The 25,349-nt window shown below is 40.5% G+C and overlaps 2 protein-coding genes across 3 annotated transcripts in view; one reads left to right on the top strand and one right to left on the bottom strand.

Moving 5' to 3' along the window:
• The first annotated feature begins 1,239 nt into the window (after positions 1-1,239).
• Positions 1,240-9,407, top strand: LOC122967394 (eotaxin-like). The gene is made up of 4 exons (XM_044332027.1): positions 1,240-1,656; positions 7,176-7,299; positions 7,442-7,556; positions 8,959-9,407. The coding sequence occupies exons 1-4, from the start codon at positions 1,593-1,595 to the stop codon at positions 8,989-8,991; spliced, it is 336 nt and encodes a 111-aa protein (XP_044187962.1). The 5' UTR covers positions 1,240-1,592; the 3' UTR covers positions 8,992-9,407.
• A 7,168-nt stretch (positions 9,408-16,575) lies between these two features.
• rusc2 (RUN and SH3 domain containing 2) overlaps positions 16,576-25,349 on the bottom strand; it is a 44,077-nt gene continuing 35,303 nt past the window's right edge. For both annotated transcript variants that reach the window (XM_044332007.1, XM_044332015.1), the window contains 8 exons: positions 24,985-25,161; positions 23,314-23,390; positions 22,105-22,279; positions 21,551-21,656; positions 21,330-21,376; positions 20,167-21,199; positions 19,430-19,600; positions 16,576-19,339 (listed from right to left, as the gene is read on the bottom strand). In XM_044332007.1, the coding sequence (XP_044187942.1) occupies positions 19,132-19,339; positions 19,430-19,600; positions 20,167-21,199; positions 21,330-21,376; positions 21,551-21,656; positions 22,105-22,279; positions 23,314-23,390; positions 24,985-25,161 (1,994 nt within the window). In that variant the 3' untranslated portion in view covers positions 16,576-19,131. The remainder of the gene's footprint in view (positions 19,340-19,429; positions 19,601-20,166; positions 21,200-21,329; positions 21,377-21,550; positions 21,657-22,104; positions 22,280-23,313; positions 23,391-24,984; positions 25,162-25,349) is intronic.

Genomic DNA, 25,349 nt, shown 5'->3' with positions numbered 1-25,349 from the left:
CCATGGGAACAGTTGGACTGTCCTTGAGAGAGAGTTATATAATGCCAGATAAGGGTCATACTCTGCAGATACTACAAAAAGGAAAGAGGATCTGGCTCTTTTCATTACACAGTTATTCCTTATTACTCCTTTTGAAAAGGCCAAACTTCAACAGCAGGTCTCACATCCACTGGCTGTGACCACAGTGGTTATTGCTAGGACCACAACTGCAGCTGTGGATGTTTCCACAGTATGATGCGGTGGATATGCCAACAGTAACTGTACTGTGGCCACTCTTTACTGCTGCTATTAACAGCAGCTGAGAAAGCATCGTTAAGCTCACTGCGGGAATAGTTTCACCCACTCAGCACAGCCATGTCTCTGCACTGCACACATCTGAACGAGCAGATGGTGGTCATCAAGACCCTGGGGGAATTACATCACCAACCTCACCCACATGGATGCCCATAACGACAAGATGGCAGAATGCCTGATCAACAGAAACTCCCTGGGGCGCAAGAACTAAACACAAAGGCCCAGAATTGCATCGGGAGTCTAAACACACTCTTCATTCATTGAGTGTAACTTTACATCTGCTTTAACCTATAAATTCAGCATGAGAAAGTTCCTGTATGTTCTAGTGATGTCACTGTTCTTTTTAAATGTCATTTCACTAACAAAGACCATGCCATTTGTACTGTATAAAAGTAGTTTTATTTGGATTGGCAAAAGGGTTCGAGAAGGATTGGATGAGGATCGTGTATGGTAAGATGTTTGGTTGAGAGTTGATAGCATGGGGATGATGTGGGCCGAATGGAGTTGGCTGTGATAAAGTCAGAGAGTCTAGGAACCCGGGGGTTGAGAAGCCAATGCATGGAAGTTGAATGAGAAAATGACCCTACTTGTCACTTGATTTATTACCTTGGTAAAATACTTTCCTTATAAGTGTATGGTCTCAAGACAAGATTTAACCTTTAAATGCTTCCATCCCACAGTGAAAAGAGGACACAGTTTTTTTCTTTAAATGCTATAGCATAAGCCAAAAATATTCCAAATGCTCCCATGGGCAAAATAAGAACATGATCATTCTGTCTGTTTTTTGGCTTTTCAATGATAAAAAGTTTAATGATTGTGCAAGAATCGGATCAATATGCCATAATGAGGATTATATTTCCATTTCTACTGAAATGAAAATGTTGATCATAATCTGAGGGTTAAATCACTGCCTACTATGGTTGGTGTTTGTTCAGCGATTAGAGAAGTCTGCCTGACTCAAAGCGTGACAGAACTGTTCCTGTTACCTTGGAAGACATCCCACAAGTACTGGGAAATGAAATTTAGTTGATAAGGGATCTACAATAAGGGTTTTTTTTTTTTAATTTTATTTAGATTTGAGAGGGGGTAATGTATGTGTGACCAGTTGGATCAGAGGAGAAAGAAAAAGGAGGAGGGACCAAAAAGAAGATGAAAAGTGAAACTAAATGGACATTTAAAGCCTGCTAGACAGAGGCAGTCTCCTCATTTTCTTTGCCCTGCAGGTGCTGAAAGGAAGAACAGGCTTTTTATCAGCTAAGAAGCCACACGAGACGACCTTGCCAGCTCAGTGACCAGACATGGCTCCGTGGGGTAACGCCAAGCTCTTCTTCTGCATCCTCTTGGTCACCTGCTACTGCGCAGGTGAGTTTTCTCAGGCATCCTTCCAGGTTCATAGCCAAACCTCAACAGAGATGCTTTTTGTTTTCTCCCATTTCTCTGAAGCAGTAAGCCACTGCCAGACTACACTAATCTGAGTAAATCCCCTTGGCATGGCTCCATGAGGAAGCAACAGTTTAGAAAGTGATGTTTGACATTTAGATACACACTTGTTTACTTTCACTTGACTTGAAAATGCAGCTTTCTATCTTTGCAGTTAGAGTTTAGCTGTTTCTGTTATAGCCTTCGTCTTGCATGGTGTGCTGCTGTTATTTCCCTCTCCTCGGCTCTTTATACCACGTGAAGTTAACTGCTGGAATTCCCTGTCAAGTGAGAAATACTAATGTTACAACTTTTGCTGCATCAATGATGACTCAGTACTATGTGTGTGCACTTGTTACGTGTGTGTATCTTGCACACACACAACGTTACTACATCCTGAGTAAGAATGAGCTGCCATTGAGCAAGACTCTTAACCAACAATTTCCGTATAAATTCAATACAAATGTCTAAAAATACTTCAGTAAAACTAAAATCATCAGCAAAATGTACTCGAAGAATCAAAAGTAAAAGTATTCATTCTGCAGGAAAATGTCTCCTATGACTGATATATTACGGGAGACCAGGGACAGTTGTAACACTTTTTGCAATTTTCCCAATAAATCAAAAACTAGAACTGGAGCAGTCCATTTGTTATATTATAAACTGCAATGTGTCAACTACTGAAACACTTTATTTAACTGGTTTTATAAAATATGTTCAGGTTGCAAAATTGATTTAAATACAGTCACTCCACTGTTACAACTGTCCCAGGGATGGTTGTAACATGTCAAAAATATACATAATAAATCAATCAAATACTCAAAATGAAAAAGATTATTTATTTAACATTGATGTTATTGTGACTATTATTTTTTTATTATTTAATTAATAATAACTATTATCGGTAATAATAATAATAATAATAATAATAACAATAATAATAAATTTAATATTTTATTATTTTTTAAAATAATTAATACCTTTTTTCACACTACATGACAAAAAAGAGGGGAAGCCATCAAATTGTAATGCAAGAAAATTATTTAACAGGTACACCACACATCCTCAAAAAAGTTTAAACATGAAATCAAAATGGATTAGTTTGAGGACAACATTAAGTACAGGGTCACATGGCAAATGTAGTATGATTTGGCCACTGTCCTGACTTTATGCTATCTGAAGCCCTCTGCAGCAAAGGGAAGTGTGAGTCCCCTGTGTGTCTTCCTCTTTCTGATAGTAAGCATGCTGTAAGCAAGCACGTGTTTCCACTGACTATTAGCAACTGATTATCATCAACTTAGCATGTAATTTTATGACATTTTACATTTAATTTGCTTGCTTGCTAGTTTATGTAGGCAATTAGGTTTTTAAAATACAAATGAAACTCGGTTCAAGGCGTATTCAAGGGTAACAAGGCGTTACAACCGTCCCAATATCACCAGCCATGTTTTCACCTCATGTGAACTAGCTTGACCGCTAGTTTGACACATGTTAGCCATTTCTACTTTTAGCTTACAAAACAGTAAGTAATAATACTTGTTTGGATTCTGAGAAATTTGATCTCAGGACAAAAAAAAAATACATCTGATAGAAAGGTAAAATTTGTACCTCAAAATTTTCATTTTAGCTTTAGTTGTATCTGCTTGAGGTCGAGCTAGTTGTTCTGGCCCCTCCAGAGGATCAAAAGATAAATCTGCAGGGTCCTGACATGACTAATGAGAAAGCAAAAAAGAAGAAACAAAGTTCTGATACACATATTTTTATTCCTTTTTTTCTAATCTTTGATTCTTTGGGGGGGGGGGAATATGAGGATGATTTTAAGTTATTTACATGAAAATGATGGAAAATCATACATAAATTACTCTTATTGGCTTTTTACTTGCAAAGCTTTTATTGCACTTACGGTAACCCAACCAGTGTAGTTGTTGTCAACTCGAGTACTGCACGTGGTTCACTGTCTCCCCTCTGCTCCGTTCAGAGGACAAACACTTACACACACAGAGCGCTCAGCTCCACCCGCAATGAAACAGAGGAGAGAAACTTGAACCGTGACCATGACGGATAGCAAAATGCAGTAGACACTGTTTATTTATGTATCCGCCCCCAGTCCAGATCCATTCTCCTGTTAACTTAACAACAATCCTTAATATTCCTTCGGGGCTGCTACAACAAGCCAGCTGTTGCAGCTGTTGTGTTGGCTAACACAAGCAGCTATCTACTGCTCAATAAAAGAAGGGAAATGTAACCGCTAAATCTGGAAAAAGGACATTTGGACTACTGCTTAACTGCATACAGTGGTAGAGAATTGAAGATGAACTTTGGAAACTTTCACCGGACCAACACAATGTCAATATTTGTATTCTGGTTGTTGATTTGTTATGGAGGACGTTCTCCTTTGGAGCATCATTTTACTTGTTTTGGCCAATAACCAGGAGCCCGTCCTCCTCTGCCCGCCCACCACAACTTCACACAGACTGACCTTTCCCTTCCTGTCTGCCCTTAAGCTGTTGAAACATTTCAATAAGGATTTCAATAATGGATTTCTTCCAAAGAAGACAGAAAAATCATCCCTCTAAGTCTATCCTTCCTCCTTTTCCACCCTACTTTTACCCTCACCCTTTCATTTTTCATCCATCCCTCCTCCTTGTTTTTTTTTTTGTTTGTTCGTTTTTTTTCTAACCCAACCGGTCAAAGCAGATGGCCGCCCACCAGGTTCTGCTTGAGGTTTCTTCCCGTTAAAGGGGAGTTTTTCCTCACCGCCGGCGGCCAAGTGCTTGCTCACGGGGGGTCTCCGTCAATTAAAGAGAATGGTCTAGACCTGCTTTACGTTAAAGTGCCACGTGACGACCTCGTTGTCATTCGGTGCTATATTATAGAATTGAATTGAGTTCCCCACCCTTCATCCCTCCAACCCTCGCCCCTTCATCCCCCGTGCCTCCCTCCAGACTTTCTATCTTTTCCTCCTATATCCCCTCGGCTTCCATCCTCCCATATTACCCATAAAACAGCATCTTTTCGTTCTTTGCTTTCTAGCCACAGCCGACATGGCTCACTCAAATTCAGCCCCCACACCCAACCATCCCCCCCTTTTTTCGCCCTTTCTTCGGCTCCCTTCATGCAGCAGGCTTTGCAGGTCCTGACAGTCTCAAGCCCCATCACAGGCTACTAAAGTCTTGACAGCTAAAGCTCATCGCAGGCCACGCACTTCTCTTCTCGCTTCCGCCATCGTACCCATCCAGGTGCATCATGCCCGTCGATACCCACGTACAGTATCCCTCCTTCAGTGGTGCCTAGGTTAGGTGCAGTGGCCCTCAGAACCCCACCAAGCACGGTCCATGACACCACTATATCCTAAAGCACTAATTGCCATTAACTCCAAAGAACCATCTCAACCGCCAGACCATCCATTTTTCGTACGTGATTGTCCCACAGTTTCTACCAAGTCCTGACACTCGACCCCTCCGGAGACAACCACATTGCCTGTTCTCGCAACATACAGCTGCACTGACTCAGTGTCTCTCTCTGTTTCCGGGGTTACAGCAGTTTTAGGTGGTTCACCTCCAGTCGGCCACTTCAACTGCCCCCCCCACACACACACACACACCCTGCTCGCTGTCGCTTTGTTGTGTTGTTGACAGACCGCCGAGTCCATTTTTCCTGCTTTACTCTTGGGAGTATTTTAAGTTTGCTGCCTGTTTAGTTGTGTTCACCACGCTAGACTGTTTTGTGTTTGTCCCGCTCGGGACTACTGCTGTGTTTGTGCCATCGTGAGTGAGGAAGTAAGTTGCTTTGTCGGTCAGAAACCAGACAACGTGCGTTACAGACTGCCGTCCGTACGCACACTGTCTGTAGACAAAGGAACCGCTTCTCTTCCTCTCACGATCGCTTTCTCTCCTTCTTCCCTCTCTTCTGACTAACACATACACGCGCGCACACACGCACATACTGCTGATATCTCTCAGATATTAACATTCTAGGTGAACTCCTTTTTATGAGACTACCTGGTTTGGATCCAACAGTTGGTGCCTGAATTATTGATTAAGGTTAACAATATCTTATTTTCATAATTCATAATTATCTATGATAATTATGAATTATTGTTAATAACCAAACACACTACTGCCCGTCCCAACACTCATAAACAAAAGACCTTGTGTGCATAAAAAAAAATTTTAATTGCATTTTTTATGAATCATAGACATTGCCAAGCCTAGAAAGTAGTGAGTCTGACTCATGCATATACGGGGTGTCACCATAATCTAACAAGGTTAATAATGTTGACTGGACAAGATTTTTTCTAGCGGCAAATGGAAAGAATTTCTCAGAACGAAAATAAATCTAGTTTGGGTTTCAATTTCATACAAGGTTATAAATGTGAGTGTGGAAAGATAGACATCCTTTATTGCATGTAGAGACTTCTTGTAATCTAATTCTTTCTAAAATTTTAAGATTGATATTTTTCACCTTTGAACAGAACATGCATGATTTCTGGTGAAAGTCTTATTTGTTTTTTTTTAAAAAGATAACTGATTGTCAGGGTGGGTGAGTGGAGCAGGTGGACCCAAATGCAGAGACAGTAGGCAGGGACAATCCAATGCAGATATTTTTTAATGAAAAAGCAAAAAGTCATGGGATCGAACCAGAACGCAGGCGTCACAGGAACATCGAACAGAAGCAGGACAGAAGCAGGACAGGATCCCAGACGTCCCACAACACCACCAAGACACAGGATGGATGGCCGTTGCAAGACGGGGGGAGGAGGACAGTCCACAGGCCAAGACAAGGTGCAGGTAGCCAGAGAGGTGGCACTCAGAAGGGCTGCCCAAGGCCGGACAGGGGCGGAGCCAGGAGACCCAGGCAAATGACCCGGGGACTGAACAGGGGCAGGTCAAAAGTTCAGGTGGAATGCCCTTGGGCCAGACAGAGGCAGAGTCCAAGCAAGGAGTCCCAGGTCCAGGCAGTCCCCAACAGCTTGGGGGCTGAACAGTGGCACAGAAAAAGGTCTCTGATGGGCAGCCAGAGGGCAGGGACAATAGCTGAAGCCACTCTGGAGGGCGACCGGGTGCAGGATAGAAGACAGAAGTCGCTTGGGAGGGCGACCAGGAGGCAGGACAGGCAGGTGAAGTCGCTCGGGAGGGCAACCAGGGTGCAAGGCAGATGGCAGAAGTCGCTCTGGAGGGCGACCGAACGTGAGGAGCTGCTCTGGAGGTTGGGCTGCAGGCCAGCGATGGCGAGACCCTTCAGGAGGCCGGGCAGGGGGCCGGCGACGAAGCTGTGACGTGTGAAAAGGTGTCACTATGAGTTGTTGAAATCTGTTCCCTGTGAGGAGGGAAACTGCAAACTCTTTCCAGCCACCCTTTAAGCCTACAGTGGATGAGTGTTTAATACTCAGAAGACAGATTTTGGAAGGTGAGTCATTTCATGCAGAGTTGAATTGACCTGATCTTCTTTCTGTCTCTCAGTGACTTTGGCGGAGGTAGCAGTGGACTGCTGCTACGAAGTCTCCGACAAGGAAGTTGAAAAACGTGCTGTCGCAGACTACAGACGTCAGGTCGGGGGACAGGGCTGCCCTATTGATGCAGTGATGTAAGGTTAAGTGGTTAAGTAATCAGAAGATGGGATTCATGATGTACAAACACACTGTAATTCTTTCTGATTTAACCTGCAAGTTATCATAATGTCAACACCTGCTGCTCCCTCTAACCCAGATGATTTGGTGTTGTTGTAGTTTACTGACCAGACATGAGAGGAAACTCTGTGTGTCTCCCAACCAGCCATGGATCAAAGGGATGATGAAGCATGTGGATCACTTGAAGAAATTCTGCAAGCAAAAAAACTACAAGGTATCTTTTATCTATTCTGCTGGTCTGCACTAAAAGGGCCTAGTGTTAAATTAGTTTGTTGTATTAAACTCCATAGCAAAATCTGACAAAAAGCAGCAAATAACACCTACGACTTAAAATTCCAACTTTAAAAAAATCTTCTTTTTGTTTTTATCAATAAAAAAGAAGATGATCTCTCTCATTTTTATGCGTTAAACATGAAGCTAAAGCCAGAAAGTGATTAGCTTAGCGTAAAGACTGGAAGCACGGCGCCATAGCTAACCTGGCTCTGTTCAAAGTTCAAAAATATGCCTACTAGCATCTCTAAACCTCACTACTTATCTCCCCCTAAAATCATAAAAATGCTTTGAGCACAGAAAACTGCCTATAAAATCACAGACAAGACATTTTTATATTTGTTTAAACAAAGTTATAGAGGTGTTGGTAGGTACATATTTGAACTTTGGACAGAGCTGTTCAGTCCTGCTTTCAGTCTTAATGCTAAGCTAATTGCTCCCTTGCTGTACATCTATACTTACAGAGTGGTCTCAATCTTCTTGTTTAGCAAATAATATTTAATTTTCAAAGCTATTCCTTTACACATTCATGGTGAGATCTGAAAGTTTCATGTCGTCTTGCCTCCTGTAATGCTAGACACCTTGTTGAACTTAACTTGTCGGCATTACAATGCAATTTTTGTCATAACCAGCACCAAAATGTACTGATCAGCAAGAAAAGAAAATCTAACTATGACACTGAAAAATGAAACAATGTGAAAACAAATGCATGAGTACACACTTTGTAGACATAGTTGCAGACACTACTCTCTAGGGATTGTATAAAATGAATCAAAACCACAGTCTGTTTCAAGCCTCATTGGGTTTCAGCCATTGAGCTGCGAAACCGCAAACACTGACACTGGCTTTGAGTCATGAAGTTGAACAGGAGCCAATGCGTCAACCTGCAGCGGAGAGCAGTGACACTTCAATTTCTGAACTATTCTAATGCCTTCAAGATATTCGTTTTTGTATTTACTTGTGTGAAATGATACTAGCTCAGAATCCCACAAAGACATCTCTAAACATCCTTGAGAGATGCTGTGTGCTGCATGTTCAAATATCAACACATCAATATCAGATAATCTTGGCTGGTTTAATAACAATGAAAAAAAAACTGACATCATGGTCAAAAAATGTAAACATCTGCTTCAATGTTTAATCTCTCTAAATTTAGACTTTTAATCCCACAAAAAAATGAGAGCAGAACTGCTTTCTTTTCTGGTTTTGTACTGTTGAGCAATAGAATTCAACTTGGTACACGATATGTCATCAACCATTTTTTGGTGGGAGTTTTAGCTTGAAGTAGTGATTCATCCATCAGTGATTATTGGGCTTTGGTTTTCTAAATATGTGTGTGTTTACAGGGCATACGCTGCTTTGGAGTGAAGCCTGTGTAAACTGAGAGTGACCTGGGACCTCACAGCATCGCCACAGCAAGAACAGCAGAGCACGAATAGACCGCTGCAAGTCAAGGAAAGGGGCGGATCAAACTAAATCAACAAAAATAATACTGATTTGTCATTTTATATAACAGCTATTTTGATATTTGACCTGTGTATATTGCATGAAAATATTCAATCTATTGTAGATTAATTTAGTTGCAATAAAAATAAAGCAGTTTGAAGGATTTTAACATTTTCTGTGCTGTTTGTGTTTTTCAATGATTGCTGAAGAAATCAGATCTTTGTTTAAAATGTGAATGTGTAGCTCACTAACTGAACAACGGAGGGACTGTGGCAGCAGTGGAAGCTCCTTTGTTGTACAAATTTATGCGATTGGTGACCTTTTAAAAATAAAGCCTACTTTTTCCAAATTTATGTGTTTGTTCTTTGTCGATGACGCACTTCACTCTGTTGGGAATGGAAATGAGAAAATGATCTTTCTTATTATTTTTGTTTCTTTTGCACCACACTAAGGCTGCAAAACCTCAGTTCTGGATTTGGTTTGTTAAGGTTTACACCAAGTTACAAACAAACCACAGTATTTTGAACATTGGTAACACAGCGGCTCCAGTGTGTATCGGGCAAAGTTGAAGTAATCTGTCTAGAGATTTGAAGATGAAAACAACTTAAAATATGACAGTCTTTACTGCACTTTTTCTGGTTATTGTTAAGAAATCACACACACACCAACATTATACCATTAAATCTGTATGGATCAAGGGTCGAATGACACATTGACTGTAGATTTTTGGGATTGTTTCATGCAAACGGTTGAAATTTATGTACCTGAACCATAAAGGGACATAAGATCAGTTTATTCAGAAGACGACAGTGATAAAACTACACAACAGCTCCTAACATGCATGCTGTGAACGTATCTCATAATACTTTCACAAATATTTCAGATTGGACAACAGAAAATTCTACAGTTTTGAAGGGGCGAATATCTTTGATGGTCATTCCAATAAATGTTTGTTTTGGTCTGCGTAGGAGGAAATACTGATAAAACTCTAAAAAGTCCAAGTGAAATTAAACAGTCTTCTTTTTGTCTAGTCCTGCATTCATATCTGTTCTGTAAATCACTCGTTCTGTGTTCTCCTTTGAGAAAAAATCAGAAACCAAGAGGGAGAATTACTTATAATAAAAAGTAATTGTAAGAATACAAAACTATTAACAATACATTTAATGTTTACATAATTTTTGACTTCAAAGAAGAATGATTAAATGTGATTTCAGACTTCAACCTATAATGTTTCCTCTCATTCATGAAGACAATTGTACATATCAGGATGAGGTGCAAACAAACCGTCAAAATGAAGTTAAAGTGCAAATGTCATCCCTCATTTGTGATTTATCCAAGCTTCTGTTCACTGATCTGGGTCAATGATAGAAAATGTCAAATCCTTTTGAATATTAACATTGAGTCATTTTGAATTATATGCTTCTAAATCTCACAGTTTTCTGTAGGATACCAGTAAAATTCAAACAAAATATGGTGTGCAAATTACAGTACATGAATACATAAAATAGTGTCACCAATTCATTTGAACACATCAGAGAATTACAGCAATATTTGACTTTTGGGTTTATGTTTTTGTCAGTTTAAAGAGTCATTTTTTAAAAAATGTTTTTAATTAGTTTAAGCACTAAAACATACAGATTTTGGTCATGTCGTTATTATTACATACAGGAGCAGGAACTTGTGAGTGAACAGAATGTCTCTAAAGAAAAATCCAACAGTTCCATGTTTGCCTGACCTTTTGTGGATGTCGAAACGCTGCTGAGTGGAAATTTTCTGTGAGCTCCTCTTTCGTAGTAACTTAAAACCTTTACAAATGTAAATACAGGAGACGTTAACTCTCAATTGTGATGTCTGTCTTGTTGTGGTTTTGTCATCAGTGATTGTTGAGGGGAAGAACTTTTTTTTCTTGATTTTCTTCAGGGCTCAAACCTGTAACTTGATGAGCAGACTGACTTCCTTGACCCAATGTTCCCTCTGCCCCAACAGACTTATTTATTCAGGTAATCTTTCTTCTGGGAAGTTGAAACGCTGAGTGCCACTCAGTCATCATTTTAATCCTCTTATACATTTCCTGTGTGAATAAAAGATCACATTTCAAACTTTATGCATTTGGCAGAGGCATTTGTTTGCAGAGAGTGTGCAAAAATGAATGTTTAAATTCCCTGTTTATTTAAAATTTCAAGTACACAAGAAAGAGAGACCATGCCAAGAGAGACGTGCCGGCAAAAGAGCAGGGATTATCAAATGGAGGTCATGAGGAAATAATACAACAAAGGTAACAAAGTTCATAATACGATAACAGAATGAGGGATCGTCTGTACATTGTCGCCTCAAGATAACCTGATGTTGGAATGATGCAAGTTCAGAGCTTCACATGCCAGCAGTGCTACTGTAAACATTGCCTCAAGACAAGAGTCCCCTCTAGATGTTGCAAAATGATGGAAACTTGACTTGACTTGTCTTCACTTTTCAGGTATTTAAGGTAGTTTCTGTAGAGTTGTGACACAGATACAATTCAAAGAAAAGGGTGTAGGATGAGGCACGCCTGGACGCATAAAGGATTCATAAAAATACTGTTAATGTCACAGACATTACAGCAATGTAAAACAAATGCAGTCATATCTTTTAAAGAAATATTTCATGTTTTTTTTTTTAAAAAAAAGAATTTAAATCAAACTATTTTTCCTAAGAAGCTGCTGCAGTGTCTGAGATCTGGCAACCAACATATTTTCATCCTCCACGTCCAGTTTTGAAGTAAAATGAAAATGAACTTTAAGAAATACACATGAAGCAGCTTCAAATGTATTTAAAACGGGGGGAAAAAATCCATTAAAATAGGTCAACAGCACTTTTTATGAGTGCATTTAGATTTTCACAGACGAAACTGCAAATTTTTTGGGTCCAGTGAAAACCTTGAAAATCTTCGACTTGTGCGGCATGGCTAAAAACAGATAGCGATGCCAGTCTGTTGGTTCAATACTTTATTCCATATTGAAATATCTCAACAACTTTTGGATGGATTTGACATAAAATTTTGCTACAGATATCCACGGTAACCAGACGATCAATTCTTATTATTGCAGTGATTCCTTGACCTTTCCCTAAGCACCACCAGCAGGTCAAAATTTTCACTTATCCTGTGAAATTTCTCAACATCAACTACATGGGTTGGCACAAAATTTACAGATGTTCAAGGTTCCCAGAGGATGAATCTTACTAGACTAGACTTAGACTTTGGTGATCCTTTGACTTTTCCTGTAATACCAACATGTAGTTCAGATTTTTGACTTTTATTGAAATATGTCAACAACTATTGGATGAATTACAATGGAAATTACATGGAGATACATAGGTTTACCCATGGTGCCTTGAAGACAAGTCCTAATGACTTTGGTGAACCCCTGACTTTTCCCATAGCTTGTGGAGTTGAGTTTCAACAATGGATTGCCATGAAATTTGCTACACAGATTAATTTCCTCTTAGGATGGATTGTAATAACTCTAGTGATCCTCTGACTTTTCATCAGTTCAAAATTTCAGACCAAATACCTGCAAAATCTATAACATTCCCATCAGCCTCAGCTGTACGCGGTGTTTAATACTAATTAGCAAATATTAGCATGCTAACATGCTAAACTATGATTGTGAACATGGTACATTTTATACCTGCTAAGCATCAGCATGTTAGCAAGCTGACATAAGGGTCTACAAGTACAGCCTCACAGAGCAGATAGCATAGATGTAGACTGTTAGTCTTGTTTAAATACACTACAAGTATGTGGACATCCAAACATGTCCGTCATATTTGATTTGAGTTGAACATCTAATTCTAAAACAGTGGACCTTAATCTGCAACTAAAACACTCTGCGGTCTTCTGGTTTCAGGCTTTCCACCAGATGTTGTTCACATTCAGCCACAAGAGCATTATTGACATAAAACTGTGATGTTGGGAGATATTCCAGTTCATCCCAAAGGTGTTGGAGGAGGTTGAGGTCAGTGCTCTGTGCAGGCCAGTCCAGTTCTTCCACACCAAACTGGGACTGTAGCAACCCTTACAGTTTAAAGAACAATTTTATTATGAGACACCCTTATCAGAGTGTTTTTTATTGTTTTATACCCATCTTATGTAAATGTTGCTTTGAAGCATGTTGTTTACTGACCCTGATGAAGACCACAAGCCAAAAAGCGTTGGTCTTATAATAATATAGTTATTTTGTAAGTTATTATGAATCCATTATAATTTTACCATCCTGTTTTCCATGCTGTATTTCTGTAATTTGTCTTTCTTGGTCAACATCTATTGCACGTCTGTCCGCCCTGGGATAAGAGATCCCTCCTCTGTTGCTCTTCCTGAGGTTTCATCCATTTTTTTGTTAAAGTTTTTCTTTTAGGGAGTTTTTTCCTTATTCGAATCGATGGTCTAAGGACAGAGGACGTTGTATCGCTGTACAGATTGTAAAGCACCTTGAGGCAAATTTGTGATTTGTGATATTGGGATATATATAAATACAACTGACTTGACTTGACTTTATACCACAAGTGTTGCTGGAGTTACTTCTTTCCTTCTCTGTGAACTTTGGAAGAAGGTGAAGCAGTGCCGGAAATATTTACACTGCTTTTACACTAAACTGGGACACCATTTTTATAGACCAGGCTTTTTGTGTGTGGGGTTTGTCACAGCCCACACACAGTAAAGGCTTTATTTGGACATTCTTTTTTGCCATATAGTGCGTGTTGAATGATTACATGCTCTGAGATTGAAAAGGTTCTAGACCATGGGCCAATAACACATAGGCTCAAATATAAACATATGTATACATATATAAACAATTGGAATTGGAAAAGTTGGTACTCTGGAGATAAAACACCAGCTAAATGATGGCTGGTTTCCTGCCAACACTGCAGACAAACTTATCTGATGGCAGCCAAATGTTTGATGAGACTTGGCTGGTGTTCAATTACTCATCTTGCCTTTTGTTAAGAGGCTTTTGTCAATGGAAAGACAATACTTGAGACCTCACCTCGTGAACTCAGATTTACCCTAAACTATCTTTGAAGTTGAAATGACTTATTTTTTCATTTGATATAAATGGTCAGTGAAATATTCAAATATTTTCTTGTGGCTGTGCCATAAGATGAGATGTTTGTGCGTCATTTTATACAAATTTACTCAAAACTTGAGACTATTTAGTATATTAGGCACTGTTCTGTTCTTATCAGAGTATAAACATTATCCTATTAACGTTGTGTGGGCTTGAGTCATACTTACTGGTATGTCTGGCTGGGTTAATGAGGTCAAGAACTATTATTAAAGGGGAAATTAAATCTTAGAACAATACTAACATGACCACATGCACACTGACACAGTTTTTGACCACTGGAATCATTCCTCCTGTTCATATTTGCAGTGAGGGTTCAATTATTCTATATATTTAATGCTCTTCAATGTTATTTGAATGTACCAGATGGGACAAAATCTACATGTCAAAGTTCACCTGAAGCTAATATGAGGCTTTTATCTAAATCACCTGAGTATCTGTGAGGTTACAGTGTTTTTAGTGCATAATTCCCTCTTTGTGCTGCAGTGTTTCCTTGCTGGTCCATGGCAGAGGCGGTAAAACAAAGAGGGAATTTGGTACTAATAGGAGAGTCATTATATATATATAGATAGGAGGAACAATTAAAGCAACCGTACAGCTTTCCATGTGCATACACTATGGCCACGTGAGTATTATATTAGTGTGATATCTTGAACTTAAGGCCAAATATGAGCCTATAAATCTCACAGACGACCTTTCGAGGCAGTTCAGACGGACCAGAGTTTAATACTGCAGAAAGAGACAAGGACTGTCTGAGGACTACAGACTGAGAGGGAAGTAAATAAAGGAGGAGGAAAGCAGGATTGTTTGAACACTCAAACTGAACTCACATCTGATCCATCTAATTTTAAAACAATAGCACCATCTGGTGGCTGCAGTGCATCATTCTGACTTTAAACCAGTGCACATATTGTCAGTGACAGTAGACCATACAGCTTGTTTTCTTTTACTTATTTGACCTCTGACCTGCAGTAACAAACCTCAGATAATCTGTGAAGAAGTCAAGTTGACGGCTGGTCTGTGAAAGCAGCCTGGATTTGGTGAGAAGATTCAGATTTACTGTATATAAATAATAAAAAACATACAAGTTCACCCAGAACAAAATCTTTTGAATATCTATTTCAACTATTTCTGCAGCTTAATCCACCTCTGCACTGCCTGGCTGTATGCTGAGTATGTTCCAAACTGTTTAATTGTTGCTAAAATAGAAAATTTCATATTAATCCTCATGTACAAACCTGTCAACCTCGCAATCAGATGCAGCCACATCCTGCTCTTCCTTTGGTTTCCTGGGATAAACGGTTGTCATGTGAGTAATGTTTTCTTTATTGAGATTGAGTATTTGATTGAAAAAACTGAGGATTTCTTCAGATATCTCCAAGGCAAAGTATTGTAGTAAAAGATATTAAACAAACTGAGGATATTGAGCCAAAATTGATATTCATTGATGCGCAACAAACATCTCATATCATGAATACACAGTAGAGTACTAAAACTACTCTGCTGTCTGTGTCAAACAAAAATAGGAGAAAGAATCAGGCCCGGTGGAGATGATTACAAAGATATGTCCACCAGCTCGAGACGCTGGTTGTGTTCTGTTGACAGAACATAATATTATATTTTATGACTCCAAAGTTGAAATTTATACAAAATTACAAATACGTCTCAGGAGCAGAATGATGGCTGACCATTTAATTTTTTCATACTGGCAAAAGACTGCTAAAGAAATAATGGAAGCTGATTAATAAACTAATATTACAGGATGAATCTCTTCAAAAATACTTTTGGCTGTGAACAAGAAAACAATCACTTTGTCGCAAGCAAACCGTCCAACAAAGGACAACTAGACTGCAATTATTGTAAATGACCTTCAACTTGTTTTTCATGTTTATTATTTGTGTCTTTATTTTAGATATTAAGTTTGGGGGTTGCCAGACAGCCTGTATTTACTCACAAATAAACACTTGAGTTGAAGAGATAAACCTTCATTCAGCCGGGATGCTATAATTATCAATGAAATAAACTTTATGGAGAAACCTTAAGATTACTATATGATCAATATGTAAAATACTGGAAACAATGGTCTATATACTGTATATGTGCCTGTAAAATGTAACCAACTACATATGTCATCAAAAGACCCCATTCTTGTCTCTCTTTTAGCCCGAAAATATCAATAAAGTTGCAAAAAAAAGAAAGAGTGTTTAATTGACTGAGTGACAAAATCTAACATGCTGAACATACTGATGTGCCTCTCTGTGGCTGTTCTGGTAATCAAAGGTGACCTCTATCTCTATTTTTCAGCCTCCTTTCATTTGTGTTTCATGATGTAATGCATCAAAAGGTTTCGGGTGGAGAAGCACTTCAAAAAAAAAAGGTGAATTGTGTTGAGGACAAAAAGGACACGGGAGGCACACAGGAGTTTGTGATCACATGAGCACTTTGTTATTTAACATCCATAGTAGTTTGATAATGTCATACGTTACACGTCATATAGCCTGGACACAGAGAGAAGAGCAGTGTCACTGATGCTGAAGGTATTTACAGGCAAGGAGGCAGCCAGGGAGAGAGAGAGAGAGCAGAGAGAAAACAGATCAAAGAGAGAGAGAGAGAGAGAAGGCTGATCTTCTCTATTTCTCTCTTTTTTTTTTTTTTCATTTCACTCTTAACAAGCGGACCTCGTTGCATTTGAAAGCACACAACATCTCAGCCAAATCGAAACGCCAAATCATACGTGTGAATCTGTCTTTGCCTCCTCTCAGCCCTGAGCCTCCCCCGTCTCTCTGGTTTAAATCACTACTACGTGTTTTATTACCGCCTGTCCCATGTGAACTCTGAACAGGATGTCAATGAACAGCAAACTGCCTGGAGGACTGAAAATAAACTCATTAAACCTTCCACCGCCACGGGGGCAAACTCGCGTTATGGTCAGCAGGTTGTCGAAACTAAAGCTTATTCTTGCTTCCTGTGTTTAACATAAAAGAAATGCATTAACAAAATCATTAATAACATTCATACATATAACTCTATGGCAGAAATTAATCATTGAAGGATTTAAATATATTTACAGTTCAATGAGAATGAAATAATTTTTTTTTTTTTGTTGAAATTAAATGTTTAAAATAAAATAAAAACTGTACAATAAAACAAAAAAGAAAATTATATATCCTATGTACGTTTTTTTCAAAAACTACACAAGCCTTCATTTATTTAATAAATGTACATTTGAACCTTTTTTATATTGTGTAATATTTGAATTGGGCAAGCTGTTCACACTCAACATCCATCCAGATATCCAGCTTCAGCTCTTTGTCAACTCATTTTGAACCTAAGGCCACATTATACACCTTTTTACACAAAATGTGTTGGGGTTTCCCTTTAAAACATCAAAAAAATATCACCATATTTCTGCACAACACTTCAATCTTTGTAGACATAAATCTGGGGAAAAATGTCGAGTCAGACACGTCGTAGCGTATACAAAATATAATGTCAGGACAAATATTAGGTCAGTAGCCTTGAAGTGTCCAACAATTCCCCCCTTTTTTTTTCTACAAGTGCTTTAAGGCATAGATAAGATCATTATCTCTCTGTAAATGCAAAACATTTAACTAATTAACAATAATTTTAAGAATTTGCAGGCTGGGGCAAATCCCCCCAACACATTCAAAAAAAAAAAAAAAAAAAGACCTCCACAGCGACGCTTTGCTTTCATTGGACATCCTTCCCCGTTTTCTGCCGCCGTCCGTTTTAGACGCTTCCTTCAGCTTTAACGAATTAATCTGGGTCAATAAATAGATATACCTCACCGCATGTGTAAGTCATATATGCATATACAGTATGTACCGATAGTTAACATCCACGTCTGTCGAGTCCTCCCGTAAAGCCGTGAAGCGTTTCTTCGATGAGAGATTGAAGGGGGGGGGGGGACCGAGGTGCGTCAGGAACACGGGTGAAACAGCGTTAAAGGGGAAAAACATTTTCGCAAGGTTGCATGCGCTTAAAACAATCCTTCGTCCCCCACCGCTCCCTCCTTCCCTCCCTCCCTCCCGCCGACCTGACCTGACCTGCTGTGGGACATGTGAGCAGAAAAGAGGAATAAAAAAGGCAATTTGCTTGTCAGTCAGTCCATCCAGCTGTCTCAGCGACCAAAGAAACAGGCATTGATGAAAAGCAAAAATAAGACATTTTGAAGAATGGAAACAGGTTTTTCCTTTTAGGTTCTTTTCACTCTGGTGTTTCTCTACTCTCTAATAATAATAATAATAATAATAACAATATGCTAAATCACACCTAATGCCAGGTGGATCAAGAAGTTAACAATTTAGTTTTTGCGCTTACATAAACCACTTTAAATCTCACTGAAAAGCAAGGATTCACTGGTTTCTACATGAACGAAATGATCAATCGGCACTATGTAAGCAACAGGACATCAAGCCGACCCGTCTTTCGACCGGGAGAGAGAGAGAGGGGCAAATATAACTGAGCACTGTGTTCAAAGTGTGGCACAGCTAGGTGAATGTATAGACAGTACAGCAAAGTGCAGCTAGGCGTGGTATATATCATACTGGGAAGGGGTTACCATCTGTGAGAATTTGTTTGAAGTACAGATGTTATTTTTAGATGGGGACAGTCATGTGGAGAGAAGAAGAAGTCTTTGGGTTTTGTTTCTCGTCTGGTCTTTTGGTTTTGTGGATGTATGCATGCATACTTTGTCTGAATGTACCCGTGAAGTAGATGTGAGTTCGTGTTCGAGCCTGCATGCTTCCCTTGCATGTGTCTGTACATCATCTTCATAATCTTCATATTTTCTACAACGTTTTTTTTTTTTTTTTTTCCTCCTCCAGTACAGTTATCTCACTTACAACAGCAGCCAAACACAGAGTTTGCAGTAGCAGGGATCCCCTCCGTCTTCCAAAGCTGTTCATCTTTTTTTTTTTTTATATGATTTCCTCTTGAGGCGGTTTTTTTAGCTCAGCACTGGCCCAGCCCGGTGGCGTCGTGGCTGTCCTCCATGCTGTTGAGGGTGACGTAGATGATTGGAACCAAGCCCTGGCTGGAGCCGAGGGAGCAGAGCAGCCAGTCAGGATCGGCCTTACTCAAGACCCGCAGGATGTCGCCCTTGTTGAAGCTCAGCTGACCGGGCTCGGTGGCTATATGGTGACACAATGCTCGTACTTCACTGAGGAGTGACAGACAATACGGAGAGAAAAGGTTAAGAAAGTGAGATTACACTGTATGTCATAAACTAATAAAAAGAGTATTTGCTCACCACAGAGACTGTTGTCTGGCTTCAGTCGGTTGGGCTGACGTCGGCGGAGGTGTACTTTGGGTGTGAGAAGGTGTGGCTGGAAGCTCCGTCTTCTTCCCGCTTCCCGCTCCGATAGTCTGAGCTACGAGGTCGAGAACAGACCTGTCCAGACCGAGCCAACCTGATGGTGGCCTGAGAGAGAAAAACACAGCAGAGAAAATGTGAAATTCATTCTATCAATGCTGCAAGCCCAAAACCAACATTGCATTTGCCTGTCTCTCCAATCTTGGTTGGTTCCCACTGATGCTACTAATAGTTCCATATATAAAAATAGCTGGACACTCTTGTTTTTTTTGTTCTGATTGGTTCGCTTCCAGCAGCTGTCCCTGAGCAGACTTCCTGCAGCTTCAGAGGCTACATAAACAAACTTTAATAGCGGAGATTTCACTTGTTTTTCTTGTTCTTTACTTGAAATGGAAACTTCTCAAATACATCTGTACATGTTCGAGCCAAATCACATCTGAAATATGTAAGTGGACAATGTGAACAACCCAAGATTACAGAACAGATGTCCATTTATGGGCATGTACGAACAATCATAACTTGAAATGAAGCGTTCAGAGCGGGATGAAGCCCTTTTTTTTTTTTACATACGTTCACCTCAAGTTTTGGAACTTTGACCATGTTTAACACAGACATTCGACATTACAACAGTATAAAAATAACCAAATATCACAAAAAGCATCTTTCTAACTTACCTAGTCTTTTGAGTTTTTGCTCTCTGTTCAGCTCCCTCCACCCTTGTAGGAGAGCCAACGCTTGATCCAAAAAGCCTGCCCCAGCGCAAACCCTGTCCCTGTGAGGGGCTGTCCTCCTGGGCTGCAGCTTGAGTTTCAGTCCCTGTAACCTCCAGAGATTTTGTCACTTTGTCCTGATTGAGAACAGACTCTGGTGGGCTGCCCATCCATGAAGGCCTTCCCCTGGATCCAGCCGACTCGCCGCTGGAGCTACTGCTGCTTTTCCTGCTTCTGTACCCCTCCCCCTCCTGGCTCGACTCTGCCCCTTCCACAACACCCTCTCTGGTAGGTGGTAGTTGGCCCCGTCGTCTCTCTGATGACTTCTTCCTCTTCTCTGTCTTGACGAACTTTGACCCCTCTGTGGATTGGTCGATGTAGACCTGAGAAGACTGCATGAGCTGGTACCACCAGCCGGCCTGTCTCTCTTGCCGCTGACGCCCCTCGTCCACCGGATCCCTCTCTCTTTCCTTCCTCCTGTCCTTCTCTTGTCCATCTTCACTCTCTCCTACGCTCTCTTGTCCTACACCTTTCACTCTCTGCCCGCCCATCCCTCTCTCCTTCCAAAGATTGGCAAACCCTACTTCCATCGTTGACGGTCTACTAACAGGCCCGGGTGTGACGCTTTCGGTTGTCGCCCCCTCTTTCCTCAACATCCTCGGCCACGTCCCCTCTCGTCTCAGCCCCGCCTTCTCTTTCTTCACCTCGGCGCTCGAGTCTCTAACCATTTCGCTTACAGTGGTGCTCCATCCTCTCATGAGCTGGAAGGTGGAGCGGGTTGACTGGTCGACACTCTGGCCCGCAGAGCACAGTTGCTCCTTGCGACGGAGATGCTCCTGGCCCTTTTGGAGGAGGTGCGGCTCGAACAGCAGGTCGAGGTCGAAGGGGAGGAGCGACAGCGGCTGCAGCAGGAGGAGGAGCTCCTCGAAGAGAGGCTGGCACGCCCCTTGCGACAGGGGAAGGAAACCCCAGGGGTTGTAGTGCACTGCTATAATGTCTGAAAGATAAAAACAACAGAGGAAAATAAGAGGAAGTCGTGCTAATATCTATCTGGGTTTCTGCAAAGGGTTAGAGAGTGATACTAATGTTTCCAGGCTTAGGAATTAGGAAACACCATCAAGTCTTACCTTCATGTGTGTAGAGGTGATTGAACCAGAATTCCAAAGATTTCAGGCTGAAATGAACCAAAAATCTTAGGTTATTGGAATAATCCCTGGTTGCAAATCTTTATTATGTTAATATAAACTGATATTTTTGACTCTCCCTTAATTATTTCCAGACCTTCCAGAATCATTGCTGTAGAGAGAACATGTGGATGACAAAACAGGATAAAGAGGAAACAACTTACTTGAGCAGGCCGAAGATGAAGGCGTTGAGCCTCATGCTGTGGCTGGTGAGCTCCGAGAACTGGCTCACCTTTGAGAAAAGACTGTGGAGAACACGCGTGGACGGGCCTGACGGAGACAGATATACACTACGTTACCCATAAGCACCTTGGCCTAGTTGTCCTCTAATTATAAATTCCTTGTATGTTTACCGTCATTGACTGCTGACAACAAGAAATCAATCTGCAAATGTGACACTTACAACATACAATCTACCATGTTTTGGCAGATTTTTAAATATATATACGGAAAATAAGATGGATTTTCCAATTAGTGATGTTATTTTAATGCTCTTGAAGCATGACGTCTCACTTCATCTCAGTGTAATGTTACAAAAACTAGTGACATTCAGTCTCTAACTTTTCTAAATCAGGTTCTGACTTGGTTTGGTAACTAGACGTGTTTTTTTTCGGGGCCCAGCACTTCTGCCAGTCAGTGCAGTTAATTATGGGTAATCCAACTCCTATATTCATGAATCCCAAACCCCCCTCTTTTCCCTCCACACCGCCGTTCTCACCCAGCTGTGTGGAGGCCTCCACCAGGCTCCAGGGCTGACAACGCCGTTGTCCGATGATCAGGTCCAGGACGTAGGCTTTCAAACCGTCCTGCAGCACCTCGTGCAGGGCTGGGCACAGGTACTTCAGGATGAGGTGACCCACATTGGGACTCACCCAGCTGTTGCCCAGTTTAGCCTGGAAGAGTTACACAGAAACATCAACGCACAAGTGAAATAAAAATGAAACGAGTTGCCTTTATCTAAATTGATAAGTAAACTTTTATTTTATTTATGACTGGATAGTCCAAATAAAGAAACAGAAAGTAAATATATAGTCTATTAACTCAGGTTAGCAAACAAATCAGTGAATCATTATTGACTGTACTTGTCTGTCCTTTCGTTCTCAGGATTCTCCGCCTAAAGTAGTTTATCTTATCTCAGCTCTTAGAAAATAAAAAACTTTGTGCCAGAAATTCAGTTTCCTGGTTGAAGCCAATGAAATAAAAAAAAAAAAAAAAATGTCACAAGGGACCAATTAAGTTTCTGAAAATAAACGCATGTGTTTGTGGTTTGGCGCAACTGATCTACAGCGACGAGAAAAAAAAACAACTCAAACAAACTGAAGGAAATCTGAGACATGAACATGACTGCAGCAAAGCTTCAGCACATATGCACCGAACACCAGAGAGGGAAAATATTTCTCTGAAAATAATATGACGGGTCATGACAATAATATGTTATGACAGGTGTGCTAAATTTGAACTTGTGAACTCGAAGAACCTAAAGATCTTTCCCAGGCTTTAGTAAAACAGTTGGGTGGGGAAAAAAAATATTAAACTTGAAGGTTTTATGTTCTTTTAAACTGTTATTAAATCACCTGTTCAAAGGTTATTATAGCTTATAAATTATCATTATCATGTTGGTAATTATCAACAAGTATCAGTCTCAAGAGCCAACCGCTATCATGTAACTGCAGAGGTTTGCAGGTCTGTGCGCGTGTTTTCAGCTAAATCAGCTCTTTCTCCTTCGTCTTTGGAAGGACGGCGTGTTCAGTCTGTCAGTCAATCGTCAATTTATGTCAGTTTTATTGATATAGTGCCAAATCACAACAGATGTTATCTCAGGGCAGGTCTAGACTGTTCTCTTTTGATTTATAGCGACCCGACATTCCCCAGTGAGCGAGCACCCGGCAACATCTGTACTCACAGTCGCAGTCACAACATCTCCTACCTTCACATCTGGGTCTCGACTGGTGCCAAAGTGCGCCACAATCAGATCCACCGCTGTGTTCACGGCTTTCACCAAACCTGACGGAGCGAATAGAGAGAGAGAGGGTGGAAAATAGAAAAAAAAAGAGCTGGTTGATTATCAGTTTTTTTTTTAAGCTACAAGTCACAGTGTCTTTCTTCTTTCTATTAATCCATGATGTTGTTTTCTTCCCTTCCTCTGCAGGGAGGTGAGAGTCATCGGAGCTAAATTTAGTGTCCATCACTATCAGTGTGGCTGCATGAGTTCTTTGTTTGATTTACTTGGACAGAAACTCGACTGTCTGCCATCAGCAAACTCAAAAAAAAACAAAACAAACCCAGATGAACTGATGTTGAAATCTTAACAAGATTACAACACATTTACTAAGATCACAATCCAGTTCCTACTAAGAAAAAAAAAAATATTTTGGCATCTGACTAGAAGATCTGTCTGTCTGTCAGCGTTCTGCTCGGTGACACTTCAACAGGGCGGTGAAACGTGAAGGAGACTCTCTTTGTTCGTTACACAACACCGTGCAGCCTCGAGAGGCTTTAAAGCGAGTCAAGTAGGCTTTTCTCAGTGAGAGGTGCTTGATTTAAATACCTTTCAGCGACATAATTTCATTCCCTGTTCTCCATGACAACCGCAGTGTGCTCTGGATCTGTGATTCTCAAAACGCTTTTAATTTAAGATTTTTTTTTTACTCGGTTCTGTCTGCTGCACGGTGGCGCAGGAGAATTTATTTCACAGAGATATAAAGGCTCGCTGTGCAAACCAGAGTATTTTATCAAGAAAATGACACATACGACATAAAAGATAAGAGTACACACGCAGCACAAGCATCATCCTGCTGGAGGCTCCACATGTTAGAGAGTTATGAGTGAAGAAGCTTAAATGCAGAGAAACAGAGACGACAACAAACAGATAGATGGTCTTTTTGAGCAAATAATTGTCTCTTCAGGAAGTAAATCGGGACGTACGACTCCTTCTAGTGAAGACAGTTTATGAATGTGACAACACAAAAACACAAAGTCAATTTACTGTGTGATTGTTGAGATGTTGGAAAGAGACATGAAGAGGTGGAGAGAGATTGTAAACTGGAAGAAAGATTACATCATTTTGTGTGTTTTCTGGGTTTTTTTTTTGGTTTTAGTACGTAGCTGAATTGACACGGTTTTATCTGTTCTTTTATAGACCACTCACTCACAACTTTGCCCTAATTTTAATACTAGCAACAACTTGTTGAATGAACACAGAACACATGTTGTAGCTGTCGAGAAGCTGCTGTTTGAGCCACAGTTCACGGGCTGCGGGAAAAGAAAGTACAACCACAGGAGCAGAAAGTGTTGAGGAAGGGACTAAATCTGGAGCTAGATTCCTGTTTTTGAAACACATATAATAAAGTTATTATGTTCCTGAGTTCCTAGAAAGGTTCCTGGAAAAGTCAAACTGTTGTCAAACTCTCTACAAACACAGCATCAACGCTGGCAGACAGCGGTAAATGAGTTTGCACCATTTAGTCGTTAAATGGAGCGTTAAGCGATTAAATATTTCAAGACTTCACACTGGTTCCTACTGTCACTGCACATACAAACACACACACACACACACACACACACACACACACACCTACACACGAGCGCACGGCCTCACCTCTCTTCTGCGTCAGGTCGACGGAGATGTGGGACTGCGTGGAGGAGCAGGAGGAAGAGGAGCTCGAGGCGTCGGGGGACAGGCAGAACTCCTCCGGCGGCTTCTCGGTCAGGGAGAAATAGTCCGGCAGGAAGTCGCTGTAGCTCTGCTGCAGCTGCTTCGCTGATTGGCCCATTGCTGTGACACACACACACACACACACACACAGACAATCAGATACACACATAAACACATAGCACCGCTTACAAGTAAGAGAAGCCTTTAAGGATCCTTGAGAAGGATATTTGAGGAAGCTCTAACATATTTATTCTCCAAGAGAACGTTTTTGTCAGATTACATCCATAAATAACACATTCTCTGGACCT

This window comes from Thunnus albacares, chromosome 2 (genome assembly GCF_914725855.1).
Source record: "Thunnus albacares chromosome 2, fThuAlb1.1, whole genome shotgun sequence".
Taxonomy (NCBI): domain Eukaryota; kingdom Metazoa; phylum Chordata; class Actinopteri; order Scombriformes; family Scombridae; genus Thunnus; species Thunnus albacares.
Note: the sequence above shows the minus strand (reverse complement) of the source record. Positions and strands in the feature narration are given on the sequence as shown.